General features: G+C 57.7%; 3 protein-coding genes across 5 annotated transcripts in view; 2 read left to right on the forward strand and 1 right to left on the reverse strand.

The window, feature by feature from the left end:
* Positions 1-630: 630 nt before the first annotated feature.
* Positions 631-5,345, forward strand: NMRAL1 (NmrA like redox sensor 1). 2 transcript variants are annotated; one of them, XM_053991846.1, is made up of 6 exons: positions 631-1,380; positions 1,549-1,614; positions 1,828-2,066; positions 2,819-3,068; positions 3,538-3,728; positions 4,600-5,345. In XM_053991846.1, the coding sequence occupies exons 2-6, from the start codon at positions 1,575-1,577 to the stop codon at positions 4,768-4,770; spliced, it is 891 nt and encodes a 296-aa protein (XP_053847821.1). In that variant the 5' UTR covers positions 631-1,380; positions 1,549-1,574; the 3' UTR covers positions 4,771-5,345. The 2 variants fall into 2 exon arrangements, with proteins under 2 accessions (XP_053847821.1, XP_053847822.1); XM_053991847.1 differs by lacking the exon at positions 631-1,380 and having other exon boundaries at positions 1,485-1,614.
* A 342-nt stretch (positions 5,346-5,687) lies between these two features.
* On the reverse strand, positions 5,688-16,964 carry DNAJA3 (DnaJ heat shock protein family (Hsp40) member A3). Its single transcript, XM_053992348.1, has 15 exons — positions 16,951-16,964; positions 16,238-16,718; positions 15,836-16,018; positions 15,582-15,765; positions 15,335-15,468; positions 14,853-14,936; positions 14,082-14,294; positions 13,214-13,366; positions 12,267-12,414; positions 11,512-11,576; positions 10,517-10,645; positions 9,973-10,088; positions 9,580-9,677; positions 7,446-7,562; positions 5,688-6,747 (listed from the first exon to the last, which is right to left on the reverse strand). The coding sequence occupies exons 1-14, from the start codon at positions 16,962-16,964 to the stop codon at positions 7,459-7,461; spliced, it is 2,106 nt and encodes a 701-aa protein (XP_053848323.1). The 3' UTR covers positions 5,688-6,747; positions 7,446-7,458.
* The window catches only part of LOC128815215 (mitochondrial import inner membrane translocase subunit TIM16-like), a 37,435-nt gene continuing 28,252 nt past the window's right edge, over positions 16,916-26,098 (forward strand). For both annotated transcript variants that reach the window (XM_053991736.1, XM_053991734.1), the window contains exons 1-7: positions 16,916-17,022; positions 19,962-20,058; positions 20,308-20,382; positions 21,769-21,839; positions 22,187-22,370; positions 23,037-23,113; positions 24,215-24,265. In XM_053991736.1, the coding sequence (XP_053847711.1) occupies positions 16,963-17,022; positions 19,962-20,058; positions 20,308-20,382; positions 21,769-21,839; positions 22,187-22,370; positions 23,037-23,113; positions 24,215-24,265 (615 nt within the window). In that variant the 5' untranslated portion in view covers positions 16,916-16,962. The remainder of the gene's footprint in view (positions 17,023-19,961; positions 20,059-20,307; positions 20,383-21,768; positions 21,840-22,186; positions 22,371-23,036; positions 23,114-24,214; positions 24,266-26,098) is intronic.

The following is a 26,098-nucleotide window of genomic DNA, read 5'->3' on the forward strand; positions in this document are numbered from 1 at the left end:
CAGCAGCACCGGCGGGATCTCCCCTCCCCAGCTCCACACACGCAGGTGGGCTCGGTGATTATTTTCCATTTTTCTTCGACAAAACCCTCCACTTGTAAATCCTATAAAAATCTCACTGGCATTCAGGCAAATGGTGGCTAGTGGAGCTCTCGTGGTGGCGAGCTGGTGGGGGTCAGGGTGGGCTTGTGGCCACTGACCTGTGCTTGGGGAGGAGAGGTGGGGGCAAGCAGGAACTGGGACCTCCAGCCACCACTTTGGGCTGTGTCTCCCCCAGCCTCGCTCTCTGCCCGCCCCAGGCTGTGCCCAGTAAGGGGTTAAAACCTTTTCTCTGGCGAGTTTGAGGTCTGTTGGTAATTTCCCCGTCTGCAGGGGGGTTTCAAGAGGAGCTGGCAGCTGGTAATTCCCAGCAGCCAACCTGTAGCTCAAATCCCTCACATCCAAAATGACTGTGCAGAAACCCCAGTCAGAGCTGTACCTCCTGCTTTCACAATTCGTCATTGATCTGAATTAACACATCTGAAATATTTCTTTGCCCCTGTGAATTACACATCCCTCACGCGTTTTCTGGGTCATTTACCAGATTCAACCTCAAAATTCTCAATGTATTTATTTACTAAACCCAACCTACGGAGTTCCCGGCAGGGTGGGTTTGCCCGCAGCCCCTCTGGAGCTGGCAGGAGAGGTGAGAAAAGCTCCAGGGTGACTCTGTTTGTTGACTCGTGCGGTTGCTTGCAGGAGGGTGCTCGGGGACAGCTCCTCAGCTCAGACCTGCACAGAGTCACCTGCCCGGGGACAACGAACCTGGGAATAACGAACGGTCCCAGCTCCAGAGGGAGCAGCAGGACGAGCCTGGGGAACAGCCCGGCTTCCACTCCAAGGAAACCTGGAAAGACATTACTCGTCTGGGACGCTCGGGGGGTTCCCGGGGAGGAAGGGACACAACCCCCAGCCACCTCCCAGAGGGTGATGCGGTGGCTTTTGGGTTTTAAGCGGGTTTCCTGGGCAAGGAGCAGGCGGCTGGGCCAACAGATGGGATTTGGGGTGGGAGTGGGGATGGGATTGGGGAGGGGATTTGGGATGGGAGGGGATTGGGTAAGCGATTGGGGATGGGAGCGGAGGCTCGCGCCAGCGGTGGGCGTGGCCCGGCACTGATGGGCGGGGCCTGCGGGGATGGACAGTTGAGCTCCGCCCATACGGGAATGGCCGAGCGCAGTCGGGTGAAGCCGAACACAATCGGGTCACGCCGAACGGACGAAGGCACGCCGCTCCAGCTCAGCCGGCTAGAGCCGAACCGAGCCGAACGCAGCCGGCGGAGCCGGTTGGAGCCGATTGGACTCGAACGGAGCCGGGCATAGCCGATTGGAGCCGAGCAGCGCCGAGGTGAGGAGCCGTGTGAGGGAAGACGCGCCCGGTGCCCCGGGACCCGCGATGGCCCCGCAGCCGCCCCGCTCCCTGCCCTCCTCCCTCCCTCCCTCCCTCCCTCCCTCCCGGGACCGCTGTGGGGGCTGAGCCGCGGCCGTGCGACCTCGCTGCTTCTCGCCCTGTCAGAGCCCCGGGACCGCCCGCGCTGCTGCATGGCCGGGAAGAAGCTGATCGTGGTGTTCGGGGCCACCGGTGAGTGCTCGGGGAGAGACCTGGGCTGTGCGGGCGGGGAGGGCGAGGGGCGGAGGCGTCGGTGATGCCCAAGCGGCCGGGAGGGTGAGGAGGGTGAGCAGTGCGGGGAGCGAGCGCGGCTCGGTGCCTGTGGCAGTCGGGCCGCTCCGTCCCGCGGCCCCAGCGCGTCCCGGAGCCCCGGGGACGCGGGGCCCTGAGCGGCTGCTCCTGCAGGGGCCCAGGGGGGCGGCGTGGCCCGGGCGCTGCTGGACGATGGCACCTTCAAGGTGCGCGCGGTGACGCGGAGCCCCAGGAAGAAGAAGGCGGAGGAGCTGAGGCGCAGGGGAGCCGAGGTGGTGAAGGCAGATCAGGACGATGAGGCATCGCTGGAGCGGGCCTTGGCGGGTGCCTACGGAGCCTTTATTGTCACCAACTTCTGGGAACACTGCAGCAAGGAGAAGGAAATCGAGCAGGTACCTGTCCTGACGTTAACTGGGACCACATGCGGAATGATCCGGCAGGGTGGATCGTGAGCAGCATCAAAGTGGGGACTGCTCTTGAAGCATCCGTGGCAGCCCTGATAGTTTGAGTGGCCAGTCCAGAAGACCCAAGGCCTCACAAACACCAGGTCCCAGTTCTTGCAAAACCAGGACTTATTCTCTGTTCCCTCTCAGTTGCATGGCTCCAGGGTCTGGTGCCTTCAGGGAGTTGATAAATTAGTTACAGAGAGCACTTCCCAGGAGCTGGAGTAGCAGGAGTGGGAACACTTGGCTCCTCAGAGCCTTCCCGGGGCAGAGCTGGGACAGTTGCTGCCTGCAGACCTGTAGCTCTCTGTGCTTGCAGCTTTGGGGCCAAAATCTTTCAGTATCAGAGATCCCAAGGGTGGTGTTCATGCCAGGACAGATACTGCAAGGTGGCAGAGTTGCCACACCTGGATGGCAACAAACAAAAGAAAAGATAGTTTAGGGCAGGTATGTTGGCCAGGCGGATTCTTTATGCTGGTGCTTGCGTGTTTGGTGGAGCAGTGAGCTCCAAAGCTGGAAGGTTTGTGGTCTTTCTGAAGTAGGACGGGGTAAGGAGAGAATTCAGCTCCACCTGGACAGCTCACTGTGCTCCTAGCTGAGGGCTTGTGGGAGCTGGATCCTCCCCAGAGGGAAAGGGGGGGTGTGGGGATGATGGGGATGTCCCATTCCCCTCTTCATGGCTGGTGTCTCCCTTGGCCCAGGGACAGCGTCTCGCTGACCTGTCCAAGCGCCAGGGTCTGCACCACGTCGTGTTCAGCGGCCTGGAGAACGTGCACCAGCTGACAGGGGGCCGGCTGGAGGTGCTGCACTTTGATGGCAAAGGCGTGGTGGAAGAGTACTTCCAGAAAATTGGGGTTCCCACCACCATCATCCGGCTGCCGTTCTACTTTGAGAACTTCCTCTCCATCTTCAAGCCACAGAAGGCCCCGCAGAGAGACACCTTTGTCCTGGGTAAGGAGGAGCTCTTGCTCTGTGGGTCACTGTCCCATGACTGTCCTCATCTGCTCCCACTGTGCTGGTGGAGAGACTGCCAGGGCTGTGGGCTGGTAGGGTGACGAGGCCTCTTCCAGCTTGACCACAGCAAGCTGCATTGTGGTCTTCAGACCTGTTTGGTGGCCTGCAGGAAATCACCGGGATCCTGGGCCTGTTTGTGGTGCTGAGGGCTGTTCCGCAGATCCCAGAGCAGCTCTGGACACCCCAAGTGCCTGCATTTGGGATGGTGGAGGTTGTGGGGCTGCAGACAACTCACGGTGCTGCTCTGGTGTCAAGGGCTCTTAGCTCAGCCCTGCTCTCCTGCCTTGCCATGCTGATGAGTGCTCTCATCCCTCCCTCACCTCGTGTCCAGAGACAGAGCTGAAAACTCCGCTGTACCTCCTCAGAGCTGGGCTGCACTGCAGCTGGGATCAATCTCTCCATACAGAGCTGCCCATGGGGGACACCCCCATGGATGGGATGGCTGTGGAGGACCTTGGGCCCATTGTACTTTGCCTGCTGAAGTCCCCAGGGGAGTACATCGGCCAAGTGATAGGACTGAGCACGGGCAAGCTCACCGAGGCAGAGTATGCTGCCATCCTCTCCCAGCAGACGGGCAAGACTGTGACAGCCAGCAAGGTAGGAAGTGTCACTTGGTGTAGGTGATGTTCCTGAGGGACTCACAGCTCGTTTTGGTAGAGCCCAGCACCGACACTGCCCTGTTGGTATTGTCACTGAGCTCATGCCTGTGAAGAACATAGATGTGCCTGGGCAGGTCTGTGCCTGGTTCTGAGGGATAGCTGAGCTGGGAAGTCTCCGATGGAGACAGGGATGGGCACCTACACAACAGATTTCTGCTGGGTGCCCTTCCCTTCAGCAGGGCTTCCCCCAGGGCTTTGCTGTGTCACCATTACAACAGATCTGGCTTCTGTGCTGTGTCACTGTTAACAACACCCTGATCACTCCCTGTCCCTTCGTGACTTATTTTTAATCTTTGCATTTCAGTTGTGCCTCAGGCAGCCAATACAATGGATGAGGGGTATGGTGGTTCCCTGAGAACAAAGTGCATTTCATTAGAAACAAAGCTCCTCTGATGCTCTCTGCAGGTTCTGCCCTCCCAGAAGTGCAGTGAACCAAACCCTTTGATTCAGGCAGGGAAGGGTATTTTGGGGTGCCGGGTGGCAACCTGAATTGCCTCCTGGACCACTCAGTTTCTAGAACCCCTCAGCCATAGCTCTGGTGTGAGGAAGGGCTCCCTCATAGCTGCTCCAGACCCTGGCCAGCTGTGTGCCAGACCTGGGTGCTGGCCCTAGGCTGGCTGGGCTGTTCTTGCCAGGCGGGGCTGCATCCTTTGCCCAACCCCAGCAGAAGTGCCTTGTAGAGCCCTCTGCACCAGTGGCAATGCTGTGACAGGCTGCTCTACCAGAGCCCTCATCACATCCCCTCAGAGGCTGAGGGGAAGCCCCAGCAGCCTCTGAAACACTGTTTTTTTCCCCAATTCTGTTGACAGATCTCCCCTGAGGAGTACGAGAAGCAGGACTTCCCTGGGGCCAAGGAGACAGCTGCCATGTTCCGTTTCTATGCCCTAAAACCAGACCGCAACGTGGCCCTGACCATGAAGCTCAACCCCAAGGCCCGCACCTTCCAGCAGTGGGTGGGGGACAACAAGAATGCCTTCTGAGCCTCCTCTCCCTCCCTGGTTTCTGCAGCAGGTAGAGGGACCTGGCTGAGGAGGTGAGGTACCCTGAGCCATGCTGCCTTCCCAGTAGTGCCCCAGGGAGAGGTTGGTCCTGCCCCAGCTGAGGAGAGCTTTGCCCAGTTGCTGGTCCATGTGTGTGCTCCTGCAGCATGGTTGGGAATATTTAGGCAGCTAGAACAAGAGGAAGGGCCGGACAGCATAGGCAGAGGGGTGGCAGAAGCACTGCCTTTGCACCCTGTCCTCAGGGAGGTGTTGCTTTAGTCATTGTGGGTGTTTTAGGGTGGTGGGGGCTAGTTTTCCCAGGATCACCTCCTTTCCCAGGCAGCTCTGAGCATATGGCAGCAGGTGAAGGTGCCAAAGGCTGAAGGTGTTTAACCCTGGGCCCCAAAGGCAGTGCCCTTGTGGCAGGTATCCATGGCCAGGGCTGCTGCAGGCTCACAAGCAAACAGAAGACAGGGATTTCTCCATGGATCTGGTTTGGGCACTGCGGGTGAGCCACTGGAAAGAATGGAAGCTTAGTGTCACCCCAGCAAGCAGGGACTGCAGGGCCTTCTTGTGAGTGTAACATAAAAACTGAGCCTGATTCCTCATCATACAGCTCTGGCCCTGGTCCTTGGGCTCCTGGAGCTAATTTCAGTCACTGTTCCAAGGAGCTGAGATAAAACTCGACTTTTTCTAGACTGTCCAAGGTTCAGTGGAACAGCCCCTTCCCCCTCACATGCCTAAAGTACTGCTGAGATAGGGCAGCTTTGTGTTTAAAGTCAATCCCAGCCCCTAGCAATGCTAGAGCCATCCAACCCTGTCCCCTCCTTGTCCCAGAGACCTTCATTCCTGTTACTAGGGGAGGGAAAGGGGGTGACAGAGCAGCTGGAAGAGTAGACAAGGCAGCAAGGCACAGCACGTGTTAAATATCTTTATGAAGTCCATCTTATTTACATGGGTACAGAATCACTTTACAGAAGTTTAATCAGGAGGCAACACGTGCTTTATTTCAGCAAATTAAGAAGGGCAAGACTACAGCATGTCCCTGTTTAACTGGTGTTGAGCTGATTAGTATGTGGGCTGATGGTACCTGCACAGTATCACAAACACAGCAGGCTACAGTAACCATGGAATACTCACTGCAAGATCTCAGCTCCATCTGGAAGGAGTGATCCACCTCACTTGCACTCTCACACAAGTAAAACAACGATGCTTTGACCAATCCTTTACGCTATGGGTGTTGCACTAAAGTAATAAAAGATTTTTGTCCCCAACTGGCAAAGGGCTCAGTGATCGACTTGTACCAGTCCAGAAGCAACAGCAGTTGTGTGGTAACTTTAGTTATGTGGGGGATAAACTTGAGGCAAAGTGCAGATTCCATCACTGCTCTGTGCAGGCAATCAGCAGGATAGAGAAAGCCCAGGGCTGTGAGGGAGCCAGGCCAGCTGGGCTCGGCCAACGCCCAGCCACAGGGAGATTCCACCTGGAGCTGTGCAGGGCAGCAGGGCTGTTGTGAAGACAAGGTTAGACCTTCCTGACCCACCAAGTCTCCTGGAGAGTTCACCAAGCACACCTGGCATTCCAAAGGGCACCTGAGTGAGCAGCTGGTGTGCTTGGCCTCCACACAGCATGTTGCTGCTCTCTGCTGGACTATTTGTTTCACATTTCCTCTGGTTTGGATTCTAAATACTACTTTAGCTTTTACCAAATAAGCTTCCAGTAGCAGTAAGGTTGTGGAGCAGCCTCCAGAGAGCCACACTTCTGCTAAGCTGGTGTTTTCCTTCACTGCCAGTTCTTGGGACAGTGGGTGGGGTTTGTGTTGGTGCCTCTGTGGTCCATGGCCTCTCCAGCTGGGATTCTTGCTGTGCTGCTGACTGACATCCTGTGTTCTCCAGAGCCTGGCTGCCAGAAAGATTCACCCCCAACTGCACAGATGACCTGCTGCTGCTGGCTCCTAGTTCCCAGTAGAACGCTTTCCTGCAGTTGAAGTGAGAGGAAGGTTACAATTTCCTGGCTGTATCAGCACACAGGCCACTCTGGGAGCACCTCCCCTCCTGACCTGCTGTCACGCTGTCAGCCCTACAGCACAGCCAGCTTTGAAGCCTACAAAGATGCAAAGCTGAGCCCCTGGAATCCCACACTCTCTGTCTGTGGTAGATGATTCCAAGTCTCGGTGCTCTCTCAACAGGTCAGCACCAACTGAAGCACCTGAGTTACACTGCAGTGATGCATGGTGGGGTTTGCTTTTGCTGTGCTCTGTGACAAGGGCTGGCTCCTCCCTGGTGCTGTAAGCCCATGGCAGGAGTGAATCCAGCCCGAGTGTGCCAGCACCAGTGGCTCTGCAGCCCAGGATTTGTGTGGCAGAACCTGGTCCCAGTGGGACCAGCTCATGGGAGCAGCTCAGCGCTTGGAACTGAACACAGCTCCAGCTGCAGAGCTGCAGGGGAAGCCAGCCACCTCCCCAAGGGGGCACCCAGCATCTGTGCTGCTCTTTGCTGCAGCAACAATGCACTTGAATCCCTGGCTTGTTGCTCCAGGTCCCAGGGGACAGCTAGGGCTGTGCACATCCGCGTTGGAAGGCCTGAGGCTAAGTGAGAAGCAACGCTGTGCTTCCACCTCCCAAGAAGTGCTCAGTGTGGGGGAAAGACGACAGTGAAACACAAGAGGCCTCCTACCTCGGATGGGGTGTCAGGAGGTAAACATTTTCTTAAGTTTGGAAAGGAATCCCTCCTTGTTCTCCTGAGCCTCAGGCCTATCCCCGCCTGCGTCAGCGCTAGCCGTGGCCCTGCCACCTGGACACAAACAGCAAAGGGCTGCAGTCAGAGACATCTCCCACCAGGACCAGAGGGGCGGTTTAGACAGGGAATGGCCAAGAGAAAGCAGCTGGTTGTGCTGCTCCCTCACATCCAGGGCTGCTCCTGGCAGCGAGCCACAGGACTGGACCCCTTGCAGTGGAAGCACTGGAGAGCCTGGATCCCACAAGTGGAAAAGCCAACCATGAGCTCAGGTGCTGAGCTGTTCCCTTCCCCTCTCCCCAGCCCTCCAACTGGCAAGGGAATTCTTGTGCTGCACAATTGAGTCAGGGACCCCACAGGCTTTGGAATCAAGTACTTGGACCTGAGAGTCTGCCACTAAAAACAAGTGGTGAACTCAATCATAGCCAGCCACGATTTTACAGGGTTAAAAAAATCTATACTGGTGGTCCCTGAAACAAGTTCTTCCTGTTTCAAGGTTGTGTCCTTGCAAAGCAGTGCAAAACCACACCAGGAGCCTGGTTTGTGTCTCTGCAAGCAATGCTCAGACAGTGTCAAGCAGAAAATTAACTTGTGTAAAATGAAAAAGACTACAAGTATTTCAGACTGACTGTCCAGATAAGGATTGTTAAAATTGTCCTGTATGAACAGGTCCTGAGAACTTGTTTGTCCCTCAGAAGTGGCTATAACGAGAACAAAGGAGACCTCTTTGCTAATCTGTTTTTTTCTACAGTAAAACCATCAACAACAAGATCCCAAATGCCTCCTCAAGCTTTCTTTGTGCACAGAGAACAAGGAGTCTGGTGCTCCCCAGCCTCCCAGGGCTGAGTGCTGGGCTGGGGCTGATGCAATGGGATGAAATCCCGAGGCAGGACACGCCTCCCTCAGCACAGCCTGTCTCTACACTGCAACCTACTGGCGTTTTAACTCACCTTGCTACTTCACCACGGTAAAAACTGGCAGGTTTGCTTTTTTAAGAAATTACTTTGAGGAGGTTTTTTTTTTTTCCTCTTTGGCACACAAATGCCTTTAAAAAGCTGGAAGGGAAATTCAGTGCTCAGAGCTCTCTGCCCTTCCCCCAAGGCTGACTGTAATAGAGGAAATACTTATTTTCTGTATGTATAATTATTATAAAACAGAACACTGGGAAGTATTTGGCAGCTCCTGCACTTAAGCCTATATTCCTCACACTTTGGCATGTAGTAGAGCAGATCCTGGGATCATTCAGCAGCTCCAAAAGGCTCTCACCTTTGCCTAGTCATAAATGTCCTGTTGGGTTTCAAACCAAAACCAAAATCCAACAGGCTTTAAGAAGTTCATTGTTTCAATTAAGCAAAGAAAAAACTGCTTTCCAGTAGTGAGAGACAAAGCTCCTTCCTTACTATTTTACCATGTGTTGTGCCTTTAGCTGCTGCTTCTTCCAAGCACCTCAGCCCTGCAACTTAAAACACAATTGCTGAATCTTAGTTTTCCATCTGGAGCTGGAGAGCAGCTCCACAAAGCTCCCAGCTGCCTTCACTCCTCCATCGTGCTGGACACTGTCCACTGACCAGAGCTGACACTGCCACCAATGGACACTCCGAGCCCAGGTTTCCTCACACACACAGAGCTCAGCCCCAACAGAAACCCCTATCAGCATTCCAGGAGAAGCAGCCCTGCTGTGCTCACAAACACACTGGATTGGGATCACACAGGAAATTGGCCTGAAGCACATTTGCTTTCCTGCGTCAAGGCAAGTCCTGGCACAGGGGAAGCAGGGAGCAGGAGGCACTCATCAGCACAGCTTGTCTGGACCCTGGAGTACTCAGTGCCTGCACTCTGTTCACACATGGATTAGCCCAGTAAGTACTGGAATAGAGCTTCCTGGGAAGGGGCTGCCTCCCTGCTGTGTGCTACAGCCTGTCAGTATCACACTAGAACTACTTCTGTTAAACCAGGCTGCGCTGCCACAGGCCTGATGTGACCCTGGCTTGCCTTGCTCCCCAGGAATGCTCAGGGAGCACTGTGCACTCCCACAGCAGCTGCCCAGGGAAGGGGCAGGAGTTCCCCTGCTCACCTGACGCTGTGTTGGTGACCCCGTTCACGGTGCCGTCCACGTCGGCCTCGTCCTCAGCATAGCTCATCATTAAGGCTCGCTGGCGATCCGTCAGCCTCCTGTGGCACCGGGACACGGAGTCAGGGATGGGCTGGGGTCCCACAGCCTCCCAAACCTCCCCCAGCAGCACCCATGAGGGGCAGGGACTGGAGTACATTGTGTATGAATACACCAGGAATCCACGTGCTCTTTAAATGAGCCGTCTATAAGGAATGATCTCTAAAGAATTCTCAGTGGAAGAGGAGACCGTAGGACCCACTGCATTTCACCTCATGGAATTTTCACAACTTTTAAACAACATTTTTTGCACAAAGTTTTAAAGATTTCACAGGAAGTTGTTTTAGCTCCACTTACTGAGGAACTTTTATCTTTATGTGGATGTAGTGGTCTCCATAGCCATAGCTGTTCACCTTGGGAATGCCTTTCCCACTCATTCGAATTCTCTGGTCTGGCTGAATACCAGGGGGTATCTATAAACACAAAGGCGTCACATTTATTACTCTAATTAAACATTTATATAATAATTACACATCTATAAAAATTATCTGCTTCTCCAACAAGTTTCAAAGTAGGATGGGAGAGCTCTCATATGCTCATGCATTGGGACACATCCCAAAGCTAAACCAGTAATGATGCAAAAGCTTCTGAAGGAATAAGTAAAGAACCTGACACAGCCTGTAGCCCTCAGATGGGGCTGGTCCAGCAATTCCTTTCCTTCCCTGTCCATACACAGCAACAAGAAAGAAGCTGTGACCAGGCAGGTCACAAACTACCCAAGGCTCAGTCCTGAAGGAGTCTGAAATGCAGTACTGGCAGACTTGGGAGATTTTGCCCACCTTTGCAGGAAAGGAGAAGCCTTTGTGCCCCAGTGATTCATGCCCAGAATATTGGCACTCACCGTGATGTTGATTGTCTCATACAAGCCTTGACACCGGGCTGTGCCTCCCAGCACGGCCTGAGCTATTGAGATCAGGAGATCCGAGTGGATATCGGCTCCGTTTCGTCGGAAAACAGAGCTCTTCTGAACCTGCAGGGCAGCAAAGTTCCAAAGAGCAGTGAGCACACCATGTTCTCCTGGTAAAACTGCTCCCAAGGGTCTCAGGAAAAAAATATACCATCCCCAAACAGCATGGCTGAGAACTGTGAGTTAATATTTGGTGTTCTAGTAAAACACAGATATTGAGATAACTGATTTAGCCAAAGGATTGGAAGGATCCCTGCTTCCTGCCTCAGGAACTCCCTCCCCTAATCCTGCTGTTAGTTTATCCATGTCACTACAGTTCTGCAGAGACAGACACTGCCTTGTCCACCACCCTGTACAGGGGAAAGCCAAAAGTGAGAACGAAATGAAGCACCTTTCCAGTGGCCTCACAAGCTGGAACAGAATTAAACCCTCCTGCACCGTGGAAGAGGTGCTGAAAGAATTTTCTCCTCAACAGGGATGTGTGTGGCAAGATTCTGACAGGACAAGAGGCCCAGCTACAGCACAGGTGCAAAGCAGCCCTGAAGGTGGATCTGCAGAAGGACACTTCACCAGACAGCCTCCTGCAGCACCTCCCACAGCTCTCCTCAACTCTGCCACCCCAGCCAGCAGGCAGCTCCCTCACATTTCCAAGTCAAAAATTCAAGGCACGAAGAACCTACTCTGCATTTTGATTCACACTACCCTAAGGGCCTGGTCCTGGAACAAGCAGCAATTCTTGGTGAACAGATTCAAAGTTACCCTCCTTGCTACAATGCAGATCTCCTGCTGTCTCAGAAAGTTCACAGGGATCATGTTACCTCAGCTGTTCCAAAGGATCACTGGCTCTTCCTCCTCTGCCCATTTTGCAGTCCTTTCCAAGGCAGTTGAGAACAACCAACTTATATAATAAACCAGCTTGGGATACATACCCTGAATGTAATGAAAATTTCTTTCTTCCCCACAGGCATCCGAACTGTCTGCCCGTCCTCCACACCTGCAATCAGAACAGGAGGGAATGTGACCTTGGGTTATAACCCATGTGTGACATGGATACCTACAACTCTTGCCAATCCCAAGAGCTGGCTACCACAGCCCAAAGGAGGAGGGGTCAGCACATGTTTATACCTCTGAGGTGATCTCTATGCCCCCAACATGTTTGTTACTTTAGTATTTACAGAATTCTCTATGCATTCTTCAAATGCATTGGATTAAGGAACACAGCAGCCTCCACAAGCTGCAGGAAAATTACAGGCTGCTCACCCAGAGTCTCAAAGAAGCAAGTCTTAGTCCCACCACTGAATTCTCCTCTCTGGTGAGGAAGGCAATCAGCACACCCCTCTGAGCCAAGCCAAGCTTTTCAGGATTCCAATCCTCTCCCCAAGCTTCATCAAGGACAAATGAGAGACCCATGGCAACAAAACCTTTGGAGATTCACCCTTCAAAACCTGCCTAGGAGGACCCAGGCAAGAACCAAAGCTCCGCAAGGGCAGAGTAAACACTTATATCCATGGCCAGAAGGTCCATCTCATCACTAGCCCGTTCCATTGCTGAGCTCTCACCTGCTTTGCTTTAAAGATCATTTCTCTGCAGCAAAAGGTCTTACACGGCTCCCCCACTGTACCCACAGAGGCAGTAAATAACTACAGTTCTTTAAGAGAGAGCAGCAGACAGGTACAGCACTGACCAGCTGGCACGGGAACCATCACTGTCTTCTTCTGCTTGGTCTGCCCTGTGCCCCGGCACATGACGCAGGGCGTGGTGATGATGGAGCCGCGGCCGCCGCAGCGCCGGCACGTGGAGCGCATCACGAACGGGCCCGTGTTGATCGTCTCCTGGGCAGGAACAAACACACGTTGAGCAAGTGATGAGTACTGAGATGGGGCTTCTCACACAGCACATCTGAGCTCTGATCACACACACACCATGTCAGAACAGAGATACCCCTCAGCAAGGGCTGGAGCAGAAAGCTGGCTCTGAAATCCACTCACCATCGCATTCTGACTTCCACTGAACACCACCACTACTACAAGTGTCAGGTGGTGAGGGCAAGCAAAACACATCACCCTCAAAGTCTAGGCTTTAATGCACAAGAAGGAACAAAGCTCCTTACAGTGCTACAAATGTCTGTGTTCAGATGAATCCAAGGACAATCCATTTATATGGATTACTGTCAGTGTCCAAGAAAACCTTATGGTGACTAAGCCTTGGACTGAACCACTGAAGCACACAAGGAATCAGATGCATGGAAACCCAAAGCCTGCAGCTCCATCTCCATCATTACCTCCATCTTCTTACTTTATGATTACCCTTGGGTTCTCACCACCTTCCTCCACCCCACAACTCAAAAGATACCCATTTATTGCTCGAGGAATTTCAGAGCTGTTACATTATATTCATATGGCTTGTGGGATGTGCAGTAGCAGAGGATCCAGCCTGAAGGCTCATGCTTTCAGCTCAGCACAGCACTTTAACAAAAAGAAAATCTTCCTAGTGCCTATTAGCATCAAGCTGACATTAACTCAGCTTTGCACAAGATAGGCTGATGAGTGTGGTGAGAATTTTTCACCATGGAATGAAGTGACTCTCCCCAAGAAGGGAAAGCACAGAACTGGTGTCCTGCTCAGCACTTACCATGCCCGTGCCATTGCAGTAGTGACAGCGCTGAGCTTTGGTGCCAGGTTCGTGTCCTTTGCCATCACAGCGCACACAGGAGTCCTGGATGTTCACCACAATCTCCTTGTTCACACCTTTTGCAGCTTGGGTGAATGTCAGTTCCATAATATACTGCACAGGAAACATGGATATAGATCCATGACTGAGGTGTGACAGGGTCTTAAGGAGACTGAGAAGAGTTTAGGCTAAATACCAAACAATGCTAAAAATAGAAATTCTCAGTAAAGATGACTGACCAAAAGAGGAAATTCTCCTTAAACAAAAGATTTCATTTTTAGTAAAACCAAGAGTACCCAACACCAAACATTTCTGAAGACAACACATGAATCAGCAACACTTAAAGGAGCATTTAGCTGCAACACAAAGAACAAGACATTTTATTATGGGCCTCACTGCAACATGAAGCTAATTAAGTTGCAAAATTAAGCCAATTAAGCAGCAGCCAAACATATTGCTGGAAGGCCTGGTTTATAGTTACAAGGCATTTTGTGGGTTTTAGCATTACAGATCAAAGCAGGCACAGGTAAATCAAGGTGCAGCAGAAACGATGCCTCTCCAGCAATGGAACTGCTCGGCAGTACTGGGTGGTGTCAGTAAACACCAGAGAAATAGCTCAAGCCCAGAAAAAATATCCTGTCTGGAGGTGTGGGGTGTGTTCCTGCACAGCTGAGCAAAACTATGAGACTCTGCCCATGCCATGGGACACTCACACACTCACATTCCCAGAAATAACTCCTTGCTGAAGCTCCCAGAGCTTGTGACAGAAGCTGGGGAGAGACACTGCTTTGAGTTCCTCATTTCATTCCTAAATAAAGGCACCTCCTACCTCCTGTGGCTGGTCAAAGACAGTCTGAAAATCGCCAAAAGGGGATCCTGAGAACTCCCCAAAGATCTTCCTGAAGAGCTCCTCGGGGTCGATGGAGGGGCCGCTGCTCCAGTACTGCCGCCCCGCGCCAGCCCCGGCCCCGGCCGCGCCGGCCTCGAAGCTCGCCGTGCCATAGGCATCGTACTGCTTCCTCTTCACCTCGTCACTCAGCACCTGGGGCAAGGACAGGGCCATCAGGGCACTGTGGGACCCAGGAGAATCCCTGGCGCTGGGCTCAGACCTTCCATCAAGGTCTCGCCCAGCTCTCAGCACCACGGGAGTTAGGGACAAGCTGCTGCTTCCCTGGTGTTTCTTGGCTCATCACCAGAAAAATTGTGAAATTGTACTAATTTATAAAAAGCAAAAATAACTTACATTAAGTAGCTGATCATTATTATATCAGCTGAAGAGTGCTGGAATCAAAAAACAGGGCTGGGGGAGCACAGTGAAAGTCCCTCTGTCTCAAAAACCTGCTGACAGGTTTTTTGTTTGATTATTTAAACTGACAATAATTCCATAGAAGTGACATCCATGCCAGTCACTGCTAAGGAAGGGGAAAACTGAAAAAGCCCAAAGCAGCTAAATCAGATACTTGGACCAAGTAATTTCTTGGGACAGAGGTGCCCCAGATTGAAGTGCATCAAAAAACAGCCACGGTTTTACAGGAAATGTTTCCCCTCATCCACCCTCTAGTCTTTCCTCCTTCTCATCACAACAAAATCCTGCTATTACCTCGTAGGCTTCTGCCAGTTGAGAGAATTTCTCCTTTGCTTTGGGGTCGTCCTTGTTTGTGTCAGGGTGGTATTTCTTTGCCAACTAAAAAACAAAACCCAACCATTAGGGACAGGCAGGAGTTATTTACTTAAGCATATCTCACGTGCCAGGAAAAACACATCAGGCAGAGCCTGGCATTCACTAGATGCATTCCTGCGAACTAAAGCCCTTCATTTTCATTTATCAACCCAAAACAAGGAACTACAGGAGCTGCTCCTTATCTTCTCAGCAATCCCAGATCCTTCTGGAAGGAGACAAGCGATGACAGCACAGGCAGACCATGCTTTGGAAGCGATCTCCAAGGCCACGTGCTGAGCTTTCCCACTGCCTCCTCCCCTTGTCTCTAGCGGCTCCAAACACGGGGATGGATTTGTTCCCTGCCCCAGCGCCGGCTCCTCTCGCTGCCCGCGGGGCCCTGGGCGCGGCCGGTCCCGGCGCACCTGGTAATAGGCCTTCTTGATCTCCTTCTGCGTGGCGGTGCGGGGCACCCCCAGCACCTGGTAATAGTCCTCCTTGGCGCGGGCCGCGCTGCTGTGGAAGGCGGCGGCGGCGGCGGCGGCAGCGCGTTTCGTCCCTGCGGGAGAGGAGGGAGAGGGGCCGCCGTGAGGGCCGGGCCGGCGGGGCGCGGGTCTTTTCCCCCGGCCGCGTCCCTTCCTCCAGCCGGCCCGGCCCGCCTAGCCCGCTCACCAGCGGCGCAGAGCCCGGCGCGGAGCAGCAGGAGGCGGCGCGGGGCGCGGGCGGGCGGGGCGCGGAGCCCGCGGAGCAGCAGCAGCAGCGGCGGCCGCGCGTTCCCCGCCCCGCGCCCCGCGGCCGCCCCGACCCAGCGCGACGCGCACCCGGCCGCCATCTTGGCCCGCGCGCGGCGCTGCGCCTGCGCACCCTACGGCGGGGACGGGCCGCGCAGGCGCACGGCGCCGCGGCCGCGGCTGCGCCACGCTTACGCATGCGCGGAGCTCGGCGGGGACGGAGCGGGAGGGGCCGTGGAGCGGCCGTGGGTGCCGGGCAGGGAACGCGCGGGGACACGGCCGGGACAGCCGCGAACTGCCCCCTGCGACAGCCTCGTGCGGCGGGGCTGGCACACTGCCCTCTGCTCTGCGCCCTTCCAGGGCCGCTCCTCTTCTCCCCTAGCAGGGGACGTATCTCACAGGAGTGGAATAAAGGCTCTGAAAGCACAGCGGGTGCAGTGCCACACGCCCACACTCACACGGCACAGCAGCCTGGCTCGGCACCCACAGCCAGGCAGCAGCAGCTTTCCTCTGGAGAGGGGGAGGACGATTCGTGCCAAGCGTGTCTCTCTCCCGCCCTCGTCACCGGGGCTGGCGCCTCCGCGCGCTCCTCAGCACAGGCTCGGGCCTGCGGCGCGGGGGAGGCTCCGCCGGGCTCAGCGGCGACAGGGACGTGCCAGCTCCGGCTGCGCACACGCCGCTGTCACAGCCCGGGTGAAAGCAGGGCAGGGGGCCTGGCCTCCACCGCCGTGGGTGGCAGCCGGGCTCCACCGGGTCCCAGCCGGGCTCAGTGGGCTCAGGTCCAGCGCTCCCTGCTCCTCCTCCCTCCCCGAAGCCGTGAGTACACGAAGGTCTCTGTTCGCCGCCGGCTGCCGGGCCGCGGAGGAGGCGAGCACGCTGAGCCCACGGCACTGCAAACCTCCCGCTGGCCTCGTCCTCCTGGCCCAGAGCCCGACGGAACCGCTGCCCTTGTGCGGGAGGAGAGCTGGGTGCCAGCCGGGGGTCACAGCACGGGGTGACCACGAGCCTCTGGGGGGGGGGGACCCGGGACCGCCGGACAGTGACCCCAGCGGTGGCTCCGACGCCGGGCTTGGAGGCTCTGGCGGGGACCCGAGGAGCCGGGGCTGGCGGTCTGTGCCCCGCTCCCGGTGACGGCGGAGGCACGGGACACACGGGACACACGGGACACACGTGAAGGGGTCCGGCGGGGCTGGCCCAGGGGCGGGCCGCGGGGCGGGGCTCGGGGCGGGCGGAGCGGCGGGGCCGGGCCGGGCCGGGCCGGGCCGGGCAGGGCTGGGCTGGGCTGGGCTGGGCACGGCTCGGAGCGGTACAGCCGGAGCACCATGAACCGCTTCAAGGCGTCCAAATTCCGGCACACCGAGGCCCGGCTGCCCCGCAGGGAGGTGAGCGCTGCGGAACCCGCCAGTACCGGGGGATGGCGGGGGCGGCGGGGCCGGGGCTGCCGGCGGGCAGGGACAGGGACGGGCACGGGGACAGGGCAGGACCGGCCCTGCCCCGCGGCGCCGGCAGGGCGCGGCTCCGGGCCCCGCAGCCGCGGCATCGCCGGTGCGGCGGGGCCGTGCCCGGGCTCCCGGCCGCGGTGCGGGTGCGTCGCCCGGGCGGCCCCTCCTTGGCACCCGCCGCTGCCCATCCCGGGGTCCGCGGAGGATCCCGGCCCCGGGGCGCTCCGCAGGTGGGGCTGCTGGGGAAGCCCAGCCCTCTCCTGGGCCGGTGCAGCCCCCGGCCGGCAGCGGCTGGCATGGGGCACCCGTCCCGTGGCGGCTGCTCCCCTCCTGCCGCTGGGCACGGCTGGCACACGCGGTGCATCCCCGGTTCTTGGTGCCCGCTGCCGTTGGGTATCTCACCCTCCTGGCCTGTGCCAGCCAGGGAACCACGCACCGAGAGCAAAACGCTGGGCCTTGCTCCTGCCACCCCGCTCTGCCACCCCGCTCCCGCAGGCACGGAGGAAGTGCTGGGCCCCAGGGGTGCTGCTGAGCCCTGTCACCCTGGCCATGAGCTGTGGAGCTCGGCACCGCTGCAGCCAGGCAGCTCTGGGAGTCTTGCTGGGCAGCACAGAGCAGTCGTGACCAGCCCTGGCCTCTGCTCCGTGAATAACCAGCCCCAGTCATGCCGAGTGTCATGATCCATCCTGGCACGGTGTTGGCAGTGGGTAGCTCGGCCCTGCTGTCCCCCAAACCACAGAGCTGGGCCGGGGCAACCTCCCAGGTTATTGTCCCTACAGATTTGGCAGGGCAGGGGCAGAGATGCAGTGGCAGGGCTGGGTGAGTGATATCAAGGAGCATTACCAGGACACACAGCCCTTTTAGGGGCTCACCCTTCACCCAGCACCGTGGCCATGAGTGAGGCTGCTGCTGCTCCCAGCCCTTGGGTGTGCACACACTCCTTGTCTGTAACTTCCCAGCCAAGCTGTCCTTGCACCCACCTGTGGCCTGTGCTCACACACCTCTGCAAATCCAGCAAGCACCCAAAACATCCTCTGAGCTTCAGCTGTGGGAGGGGATGTGGTACCCCCATGCACATGGCATGCCAGCCTCAGTGTGTCTCAGGTCACTGAAATCTCAGTTGGGATGAATGTTTGGCTGGGAATCCCAGGGTTCAGATGAGTCACTGGCAGCGGGGAGTGTGCGTGCCTGTGGGGTGTGGGTGCTGGGACATGGCATCCTGCAGGCAGGGACATCCCATCATTGCTGGTGTTGGTTCTGGTCCTGGTGTTGGTTCTGTGGTGGGGGAACTCCGAGGGGCAGCGTGCTCTCCCTGTGTGCAGGGAGGGATCTGCTGTGCAAGGCCTTTCCAAAAGGCTTTTCCCATTCAGGCATGAAACGTATCCTTGGAAGTGAGGCCACACACTCCCAGTAGGGCAGCAGGTGGAGAAGGAAGTCTTGTCACCAAGCCCATCTCAGGTGTCACAGCGGGAAGCTCTGTTGTGTCCCCAGCTGAGCACTTGTTTACGGAGGCACAAGCAGACACCCGACCTGGCTGGATCAGGAAGCACAGTGTAAACGTCAGGGATCACATCTGAGTCTTCTCTTCAGGCAGCATCTGCAGGGCTCTGCTGGCAGATGGCCCTTGAGAGCTCACAGTTTGTTCTAGGGATGTAGCCAGGATGGTTTCATGTGCTTTCCTGGCCGTGCTGCCACGCTGCAGGAAGGATCACTGCCTTGAGGGCTGCTGCCTGTGTGTGGGGAAATTGTGGGGTCAGGATGGACCAGCTCTGTGAAACCTCACTGCAGGGGTCCCGCTGGCACCCCTGGGTGCTGGGGGCCAGATGTGACTGGTGTCGCCCTCACTGAGGGCCCAGTGCGGGGTGATGGGATGCAGATAGTGGGGCCCTTATTCCAGGGTCCTGCTGATGCTCCTGACCTGTTCCCCATCCCCAGTGCAGCCCCCTGCCCACATGCTGGGTGTGGGGACAGGAACCTGCCTTTGGCAGGAGAAGGGTTAACAGGTCTGCACTGAGCTGTGAGGGGAGGAAGTGCTGCAGGAACCACTGCTCCCTGTCAGGCCTCAAACGGAAGTTGTGCAAGGAGAGGAAACCTGGGGCTCGGGGTTTCCCTTCCCTTCCCAGGTATCTGCCCAGTTTGTGGGGTATCCACTGCTCTGGACACCTGCTGCAGCTCCAGGGGCTGCTGTGGGCACACAGGCCCGCTGCCAGCCATAAAACACCTGCCACTGCCACTGTCAAGGGTTGGACTTGGCCCTGGGAGTGCCAGGGAGCTCGTGGCCCTGGTGGCCGCTTGAGGTGGGGCGTCTGTGTCACCTGGAGTGGGTCTGGCTGATGGAGGGTGTCCCAGGGCCCCACGAGTGCAGTGCTCAGCCCTGGGAAACACTGCAGAGTGGGAGTTTGGTTTTGGAGCTGTAATGCCGCTCCTTGGCTGTGTGCCCGTGTGGGGAGTGTGCTGCTGGAGGTGTCTATTGGCCTCAGCCAGCCACAGCTTGACCCTGTGGTGCTTCACAGCCCAAGAGCTTTTGTCCCATCCAAATTCTCTGACACCAGTTATTGCAAAGACCTCTGGGCGCTTCCCACAGTGGGACAGCCCAGAGATGGGACAGTCTGGGAGCTGGGATGCTCCTGTGTCCCACCCTTCAGCCCCAGTGAGTGGCTGTGCTTTGTGACAGGAGCGGGAGCAGCCACATTGGCCTGGGACACCCCAGAGGACGGGATAGTCCCATTGGCATCGCCAGTCTCCAGCTCTCCATCGGCATGGCAGCTCCTCTGGGGCTGAGTGTCTCTGGCCATGCTGTGCCCATGGTCCTGCAGCTGTGCTCCAGGCCCTGCCATAACAAGGCAGCCCCTGATATGGTTTTTCCCTGTGCATCCCAGGCCTGGATCAGCGGTATCCGAGCGGGCTCTGTCCCCTCCTGTGGGAACCACGTGAAGGCCAGCTGCCGCTGGATCGCCTTCAACGCCGAGGCGGCCGGTGAGGCACAAGGGTCCCCAGCACTGCTTGGGGAGTGGGATGGATTTGTCCCAGGGGTCCCTGTGGGGCTGGGTGGTGGGTCAGTCCCCCTGACCGCAGGGGCACCAGGGTGAGTGGAGGAAGGTTTCCCCGAGATCCCCCAAAGTGCTGACAGTCCCACACCTCTTGGCTTGCATTGCAAAGCTGGGTGCTCCTCGTGTGTCCCAGGCTGGGAGGGTTCCTGACCTGCTCCTGTGCCCTCTCCTGCAGGTGTGCTGGGCATTGTGCCCCTGGAGTGTGAGGATGGGGGCAAGAGGACCATATCTCAGCTCTGCTGCCACTCAGGTGGGTGTCAGGTGCCACCTCCCACCTCCACAGGAAGTGTTTGGCTCCGCATGGGCTGTGGAGGGGGCTCAGGTGCTGAGTTCAAGCCTGGCAGGCTGTGGTGGGCTGTCTTCCAGGCAAGGGACATGGGGACCTGCCAGGGACCATCACCTGTGGGCAGGGTGACACCAGGAAGGGCTCTGCCAGGCTGGAATCAATCCATGTTCCTTCATCTCTCAGGCTGCAGTGAGGCCTGAACATGTATCTCTTCCTCTCACCCTTCCAGTACAGCCTTTCCACATTACTCACAGCATGCCCTGAAATTCCCAGTACAGCCAGTGCCAGGCTGGAGTTGGCATCACTGAGGCATCACTGCCTCCAGTGGCAGGAGGAACAAGCTGGACCAGCAGCTCTGATGTGGGCAGAGTGAGTGTAGCAGGGAAGAGGCAGTGGCAGCATCGCTGCTGGCAGAGAAGCAGGGCTCTGCCCTGCCCAGGCTCAGGGAGGGGTGGTGCCCACCTGGTGTTGGAGCAGCAGTGGCAACCTGAGGGGCACTGACCACCCATTTCCCCAAAATTACACCAGAGCAGCAAGATGGGAGCTGGTTCCAGCACCACCTCCCTGCAGGTGTGCCCTGGCATGGCTGCAGGGCTGCGCAGGGTGCCCAGCTTGTGCCACCTCAGCCCCGGGCACCAGGAGCTTCCTTGGGTTGGAAAAGCAGGCAGTGGAAAAGCTCCCTGGCAGCACCAGAGGGGTGCACAGGAGAGCGCCACCTCCACAGCTTCCTAATGGGATCAGCACGAGTCCTTTGAAGGCAGAGCAACGCCTCCGTGGCAAGGAATGGATTTTCTCTGCTCCCGGGTGGGTGCAGCCGAGCGAGCTGCCTGCTCTTCATGCCTCCGGGGCCTGTCTCCTGGAAGCGGAAAAGTACACAGTGACCTACTTTTCTGAGCATGCCAAATGCATCCGAGGGGCTGTGCTGCTGGTGCCAGCCTTCCTCCCGCCGGGCCCTGCCGCCGGGAGCATCCCTGCCGCTGGCATGCCGGCCCGGGGTGTTACAAAGGGAGCCTTGTCACCAGTGTGGCTCCAGCAGGACATGGCACAGACACCCTGGTGCTGTCCGTGCTGTTCCCTGCGCCTTGTGGGGGTGTTGGTGCCTGGATCAGATAAGGGGATGCCCCCTCCAGGGTTCCTACCCCTGCCAAAGGGGTGCAAGTCCCTGAGGGACAGAGTAGAGGGGCTCAGGCAGTCACAGCAAAGCTGAGCTGCTCCAGAACACCTTGATGGGGCTGAAACTGCCTCCCACTGCTGAGTGTGTAGGGAAGGAATCAGGCTGGGAAGAGCAGAGGGGCAGACACACTGTCTGCAGAGGAAGGTGGTGACAAACTTCTGACCTTCTCCTTCCAGATGTGGTCACAGACTTTGACTTCTCACCCTTTGATCAGCTCCTGCTGGCCACAGGCTCTGCTGATGAAACGGTGAGTGCTCAGGGACAGGGGTCCCAAGGGGACACCTCGTGACCCCCAGCGTGTCTCTGGGATTCACTGCAGAGCTGGAGTGATGGGAGTGAGAGGAGCATGCGGTGGAGGGTGCCAGCTTTGGGAGAGCGGAGTGGGACATCCCCAGGGGGACAGAGCAGATGGTCAAGGATCAGCCTCCTCCCAAATGGGACCTGATCCCACCAAGCTGCAATGAGGGATCCCCTGGGAATGCTCAGGGACCAAAGCCTGGGAAAGCAGTGAGCCCAGGTGGAGCACTGCCAGCACCCAGCAGGATCCTGCTCACCTGCCCTGGGACTGACCCCCCTCCTCTCCTGGGGCTGCAGGTGAAGGTGTGGCGCCTGCCCGAGAGTGGCCAGGACATTCCCGGTGGCGCAGGGCTGACCCTGGGGCCCGGGGGGGCCCCGGTGGACGCGCTGCAGTTCCACCCCACGGCAGACGCTGTCCTGGCCAGCGGTGCGGGGAAGAGAGTCACCGTGTGGGACCTGGGCCAGCGGCAGCCCCTGACAGGTAGGCATGGCTGTGACTGCCCATGACACGTGTCCTCCCTGTGTGTCTCTCCATGTGTCCTCCCTGTGTGTCTCCCCGTGTGTCCCCCCTGTGTGTCCTCCCCTTGTGTCCTACCCATGTGTCTGCTCCATGTGTCCTCACCGTGCCAGTGCCTGGGCCCAAGGCCTGACCTCGGTGTCACCAAACAGGCAGCACAGGTGGCTTTTTGGCCAGGGCATCACAGCTCCTTGTGCCTTGTGCTGCCCTGCACTCTGATGCAGTGGTGTGAAACGTTCTGGTACTGCCCAAGGTGTCCACAGGAGCTCCACTGGGGATCCCCTGGGTGACACATCCCTCTCTCTGCATGTCCTAGGGCATGGGTAGATGTGGGTGGCTGCTGACCAGTCTTGCCCAGACCTCAGCCATCCTGGGGAAGAGAGGAGATGGGTGGCAGCATAGGCCTGTGGCTTTCCCGGGGCTCCTGCTCTTTGTATCCATCTGCCAGCAGCACAGGAACACTCCCTGCACAGACACAGCAGCGTCCCACTGCATCCTGGCTGCCACCACCCCTTTGGAAAGGCCAGATTTCTCCTGGGAAATATTCTGGGTGGGAGAGTGATGGCTCCTGCCCTGTCTGCAGGAGGGACCCTGCTTGATCCTGGCCCTGACCATGCTTTATCCCCGCAGTCCTGGATTCCCATGGGGACCAGCTGCAGAGCCTGACCTGGAAGCGAGACGGGCGCCTCCTCGGCACCTCCTGCAAGGTGAGCAGTGCCCAGGGGGAACCTCGCTGTGGCACGGCAGGGATGGGCTGTCTGCCAGCTGCTGGATGCACCCTGATCCTGGGGGGACACCCATTTCACAGAATCCCAGAATGGTTTGGGTTGGAAGGGGCCTTAAAGCTCGTCTCGTTCCACCCACCACACCTTACCTTAGCCCGGGGTGCTCAGAGCTCCATCCAGTCTTGCCTGGAACACTTCCAGGCATGGGGAGCGTGGAGGGACGGGAAGTTTTGGGGTGGAAAAGGGCAGGAGCCGGGTCAGCGAGCCCGTGGGGAGGCGGGCAGGGAGCAGCACTAGATGGCGCCGGCCGCTCGCTGCGGGGCGCGCCGGGAACGCGCGGGGGCCGCGCCCGGCGGGCGGGGCGAGCGTGCAAGGGAGTGTGCGAGCCACGAGCCCCGCAGGCCGTGCCCGGGGGCTCGGCAAGCAGCTCTGAGCACGCAGCCCCAGCCCCAGGCTGGGAGCGCAGCCCGCACCGTGCCGAGGGACAGCGAAGGGTTTGCGGGGAGAGCCCCGGGATGAGCCCGGAGCCCGGCCCAGCGTGCAGAGCCAGGCTGCGGGATGAGTCCCAGCTCATGGATGAAGCCCCGTGCCCGGCGTGCGAGATGGGCTCAGGGGTACAAGCCCAAGGCGTGCAGGATCAGCCCCCCTGCCGTGTGGTTCTGGCTGGCACAATGCGTGCTCTCCAAACAGCACCCTGGCACAGGGCTGGCACCCGGGCACCCCTTTGCTGCTTCTGTGCCCTGCCAGCCATGCCCCATTTGGCAGAGGGGTGCCAGGCAGGAAGGGGCTCGTTCTCCTGCAGCACTGTCAGGATGGCATCTGAGGGTCAGACTCCCTGCTCCTTTTCTGGGAGCAGTTTTAAGGGTGTTGGGGTGCTGGTGAGGCTCTGGGGGTGCTGGGGCTGCCCCCTGCCCATGATGTTGGAGGACACAGTGCAAGCATCCATAGGAATAGGCACTGCAGGCAGGAGAGTGATGGGCAGGAAGGGGAGGGCTGCTCACTCCAGCCTTCTGCCTTTTGCATCCTGACATCCCGCTGGCCCCAAGGTCCTTAACCCTTCTCTGTTTTCTTTTATCTCACCAGGACAAGAAACTGCGGATTTTTGACCCCCGAGCAGGCCCAGCTGCCTCCCAGGTATGTCCCCTCCGGATGTGCTGCAGGCAGCCCTGCCCAACCTGTTGCCTGCAAGGGGGTGAGCTTTGGTCCCCCAAACCATCCCAGCCCTGGCTGGGCTTGGGAGAGGCAAGGAGCTGAGGGCAGGGGGAATTGGGGCTGTCCCCTTAACCCTGGGGGCCCCTCCCCTCCCACCAGGCCAGGGAGCACCCCCAGTGCAGCGGCACATGCCAGGCGAGCCCCGTGGGTGTGAGGGCTCTGGGCTCTGCAGGCTCCTGGGCTCTGCCCTGCCCAGTGGGAGCTGGACCAAAGGCTCTTGGGGACGAGGACCCACCAAGGGCAAGGGCTGAGCAGCTGGATCCGCACAACTCAGCAAATAACAGTGATTAGGAAATAAGGAGAGAATTTAAGCCTTGACGTCAAGTTCAAACAGCCTCTTATTAGAGGTTTCCTGTGGTTTGGGGGCTCTGGCTGCAGAAGGGGCTGGAAGCCCTTGGGAAGGGAGGGATGCATTGGAGAGCAGGGTGAGATGGCTGCAGTGGATTCTGTCATTCGTGGTGGATCTCCTGCTGCCTGTGGGCTCGGGGAGCCAATGGCCTCTGGTGACAGTGCTCGGGCACGGTGATGGAAGGAAGTCAGAGCTCCAGTGCTGCACCAGAACTTTCCACCTGCTCCTGCACATAACCCAGGTGCTGAGCTCCCCAAAGGCCCCTGGGTGCTTCCTGCAGTACAAATGATGTCCTGACCCTTCATGCAGCCTTATAAACACCCCACTACAAAAAATAAACACAAACCCAGCAGTGACACGTACAGACAAGCTGGGGCAAAGTGCTCCCAGCACTCCAGTGGCTGCCACAATCCTGTCCCACTCCAGTTGCCTCAGCATGGTTGGAAGATCCTATTGTCTACTCCAAAATTTATCCACCGCTGGCCTCAGTGCTCCCCTCCCCTCCTGCCCCCCCTTCTCCCCCTGCCAGACCTGTCGGCTTGTCTGATGGCGGAGCTGTGAGTGTGATGGGCTCGAGCCAAGTCTCCTGGGGAGGGTGGACTCTGTCTCGCTGAGCTATTAAAAATAACGTGTGAATGATGGTGGCTGTTCAAAGCAGGCAGTTCACTTCCCTCCACTGCTGTCTGATCCAGCCCAGGGCCGGCACTCTGTGTTTGCCAAGAGAAATATGCACCTTCACTGCCGCGGCCCTGCCCAGCCAGCTCGCAGTGGATGGAGATGTTTAGTCTTGGAGAAGTGCTCTGCTGAAGGGGAAAACTTTAAAATGCCATAAATCCTCTGGAAGTTAGTGCAGGACTTGCTTAGCCAAGAAGAATAATGCTCCTGGGTTTTGTTCTTTTCTTTTTTCCCCATTGCTGGAGGGCTGGGTTGGTTGGAAAGTCTCCTTCTCCCCCCAGCCCAGCGCAGTTACAGACCCGGGTGATGCCGGGGCCGCCGTGCGGTGCCAGCACCTCGCAGGCTCCTGGCTTTGAAGTTGCCTGTTTTTTTGCAGAGGTGAGCTGCAGGATGGGTTTCCCAGCTGTGCTGGCCTCTGCAGCACCGTGGGCTGGGTTTCCTTGCAGCCGGCGCAGGGTCCCGCTGCTGGCTCACCCAGGTCCCTCTGTGGAGCCAAGAGCCAGCCCCAGGCTGCTCCTCCGGCTGGATTTCTTAATTTGCCAAGCCTGCCTCATTAAACATTCCTTTGTTTAGAGCAGGGGAAAAGAATGAGAAGGAGCTAAAATAAGAAGCTCAGGGAGGAGTGGTCGCTCCTCCTGATACCTGGTCAGGTACCATGGATGTGGCACACACGGGATTGGGGACTGAGGGTGGGTGACAAGGAGGGTGACTGGCAGGCTGCCCACACCCTG

The sequence above is a fragment of the Vidua macroura genome, chromosome 16 (genome assembly GCF_024509145.1).
Source record: "Vidua macroura isolate BioBank_ID:100142 chromosome 16, ASM2450914v1, whole genome shotgun sequence".
NCBI lineage: Eukaryota > Metazoa > Chordata > Aves > Passeriformes > Viduidae > Vidua > Vidua macroura.

Coding starts and splice junctions, on each gene's coding strand:
- NMRAL1 (XM_053991846.1), top strand. CDS start 1,575: ATGGCCGGGAAGAAGCTGATCGTGGTGTTCGGGGCCACCG. Junction 2,067..2,818: donor AGGAGAAGGAAATCGAGCAG/GTACCTGTCCTG, acceptor CCCTTGGCCCAG/GGACAGCGTCTCGCTGACCT. Junction 3,069..3,537: donor GAGAGACACCTTTGTCCTGG/GTAAGGAGGAGC, acceptor CTCTCCATACAG/AGCTGCCCATGGGGGACACC.
- DNAJA3 (XM_053992348.1), bottom strand. Junction 14,937..15,334: donor TCAAGAAGGCCTATTACCAG/GTGCGCCGGGAC, acceptor TTTGTTTTTTAG/TTGGCAAAGAAATACCACCC. Junction 7,563..9,579: donor GGTCACCAACACAGCGTCAG/GTGAGCAGGGGA, acceptor GTTTGTGTCCAG/GTGGCAGGGCCACGGCTAGC.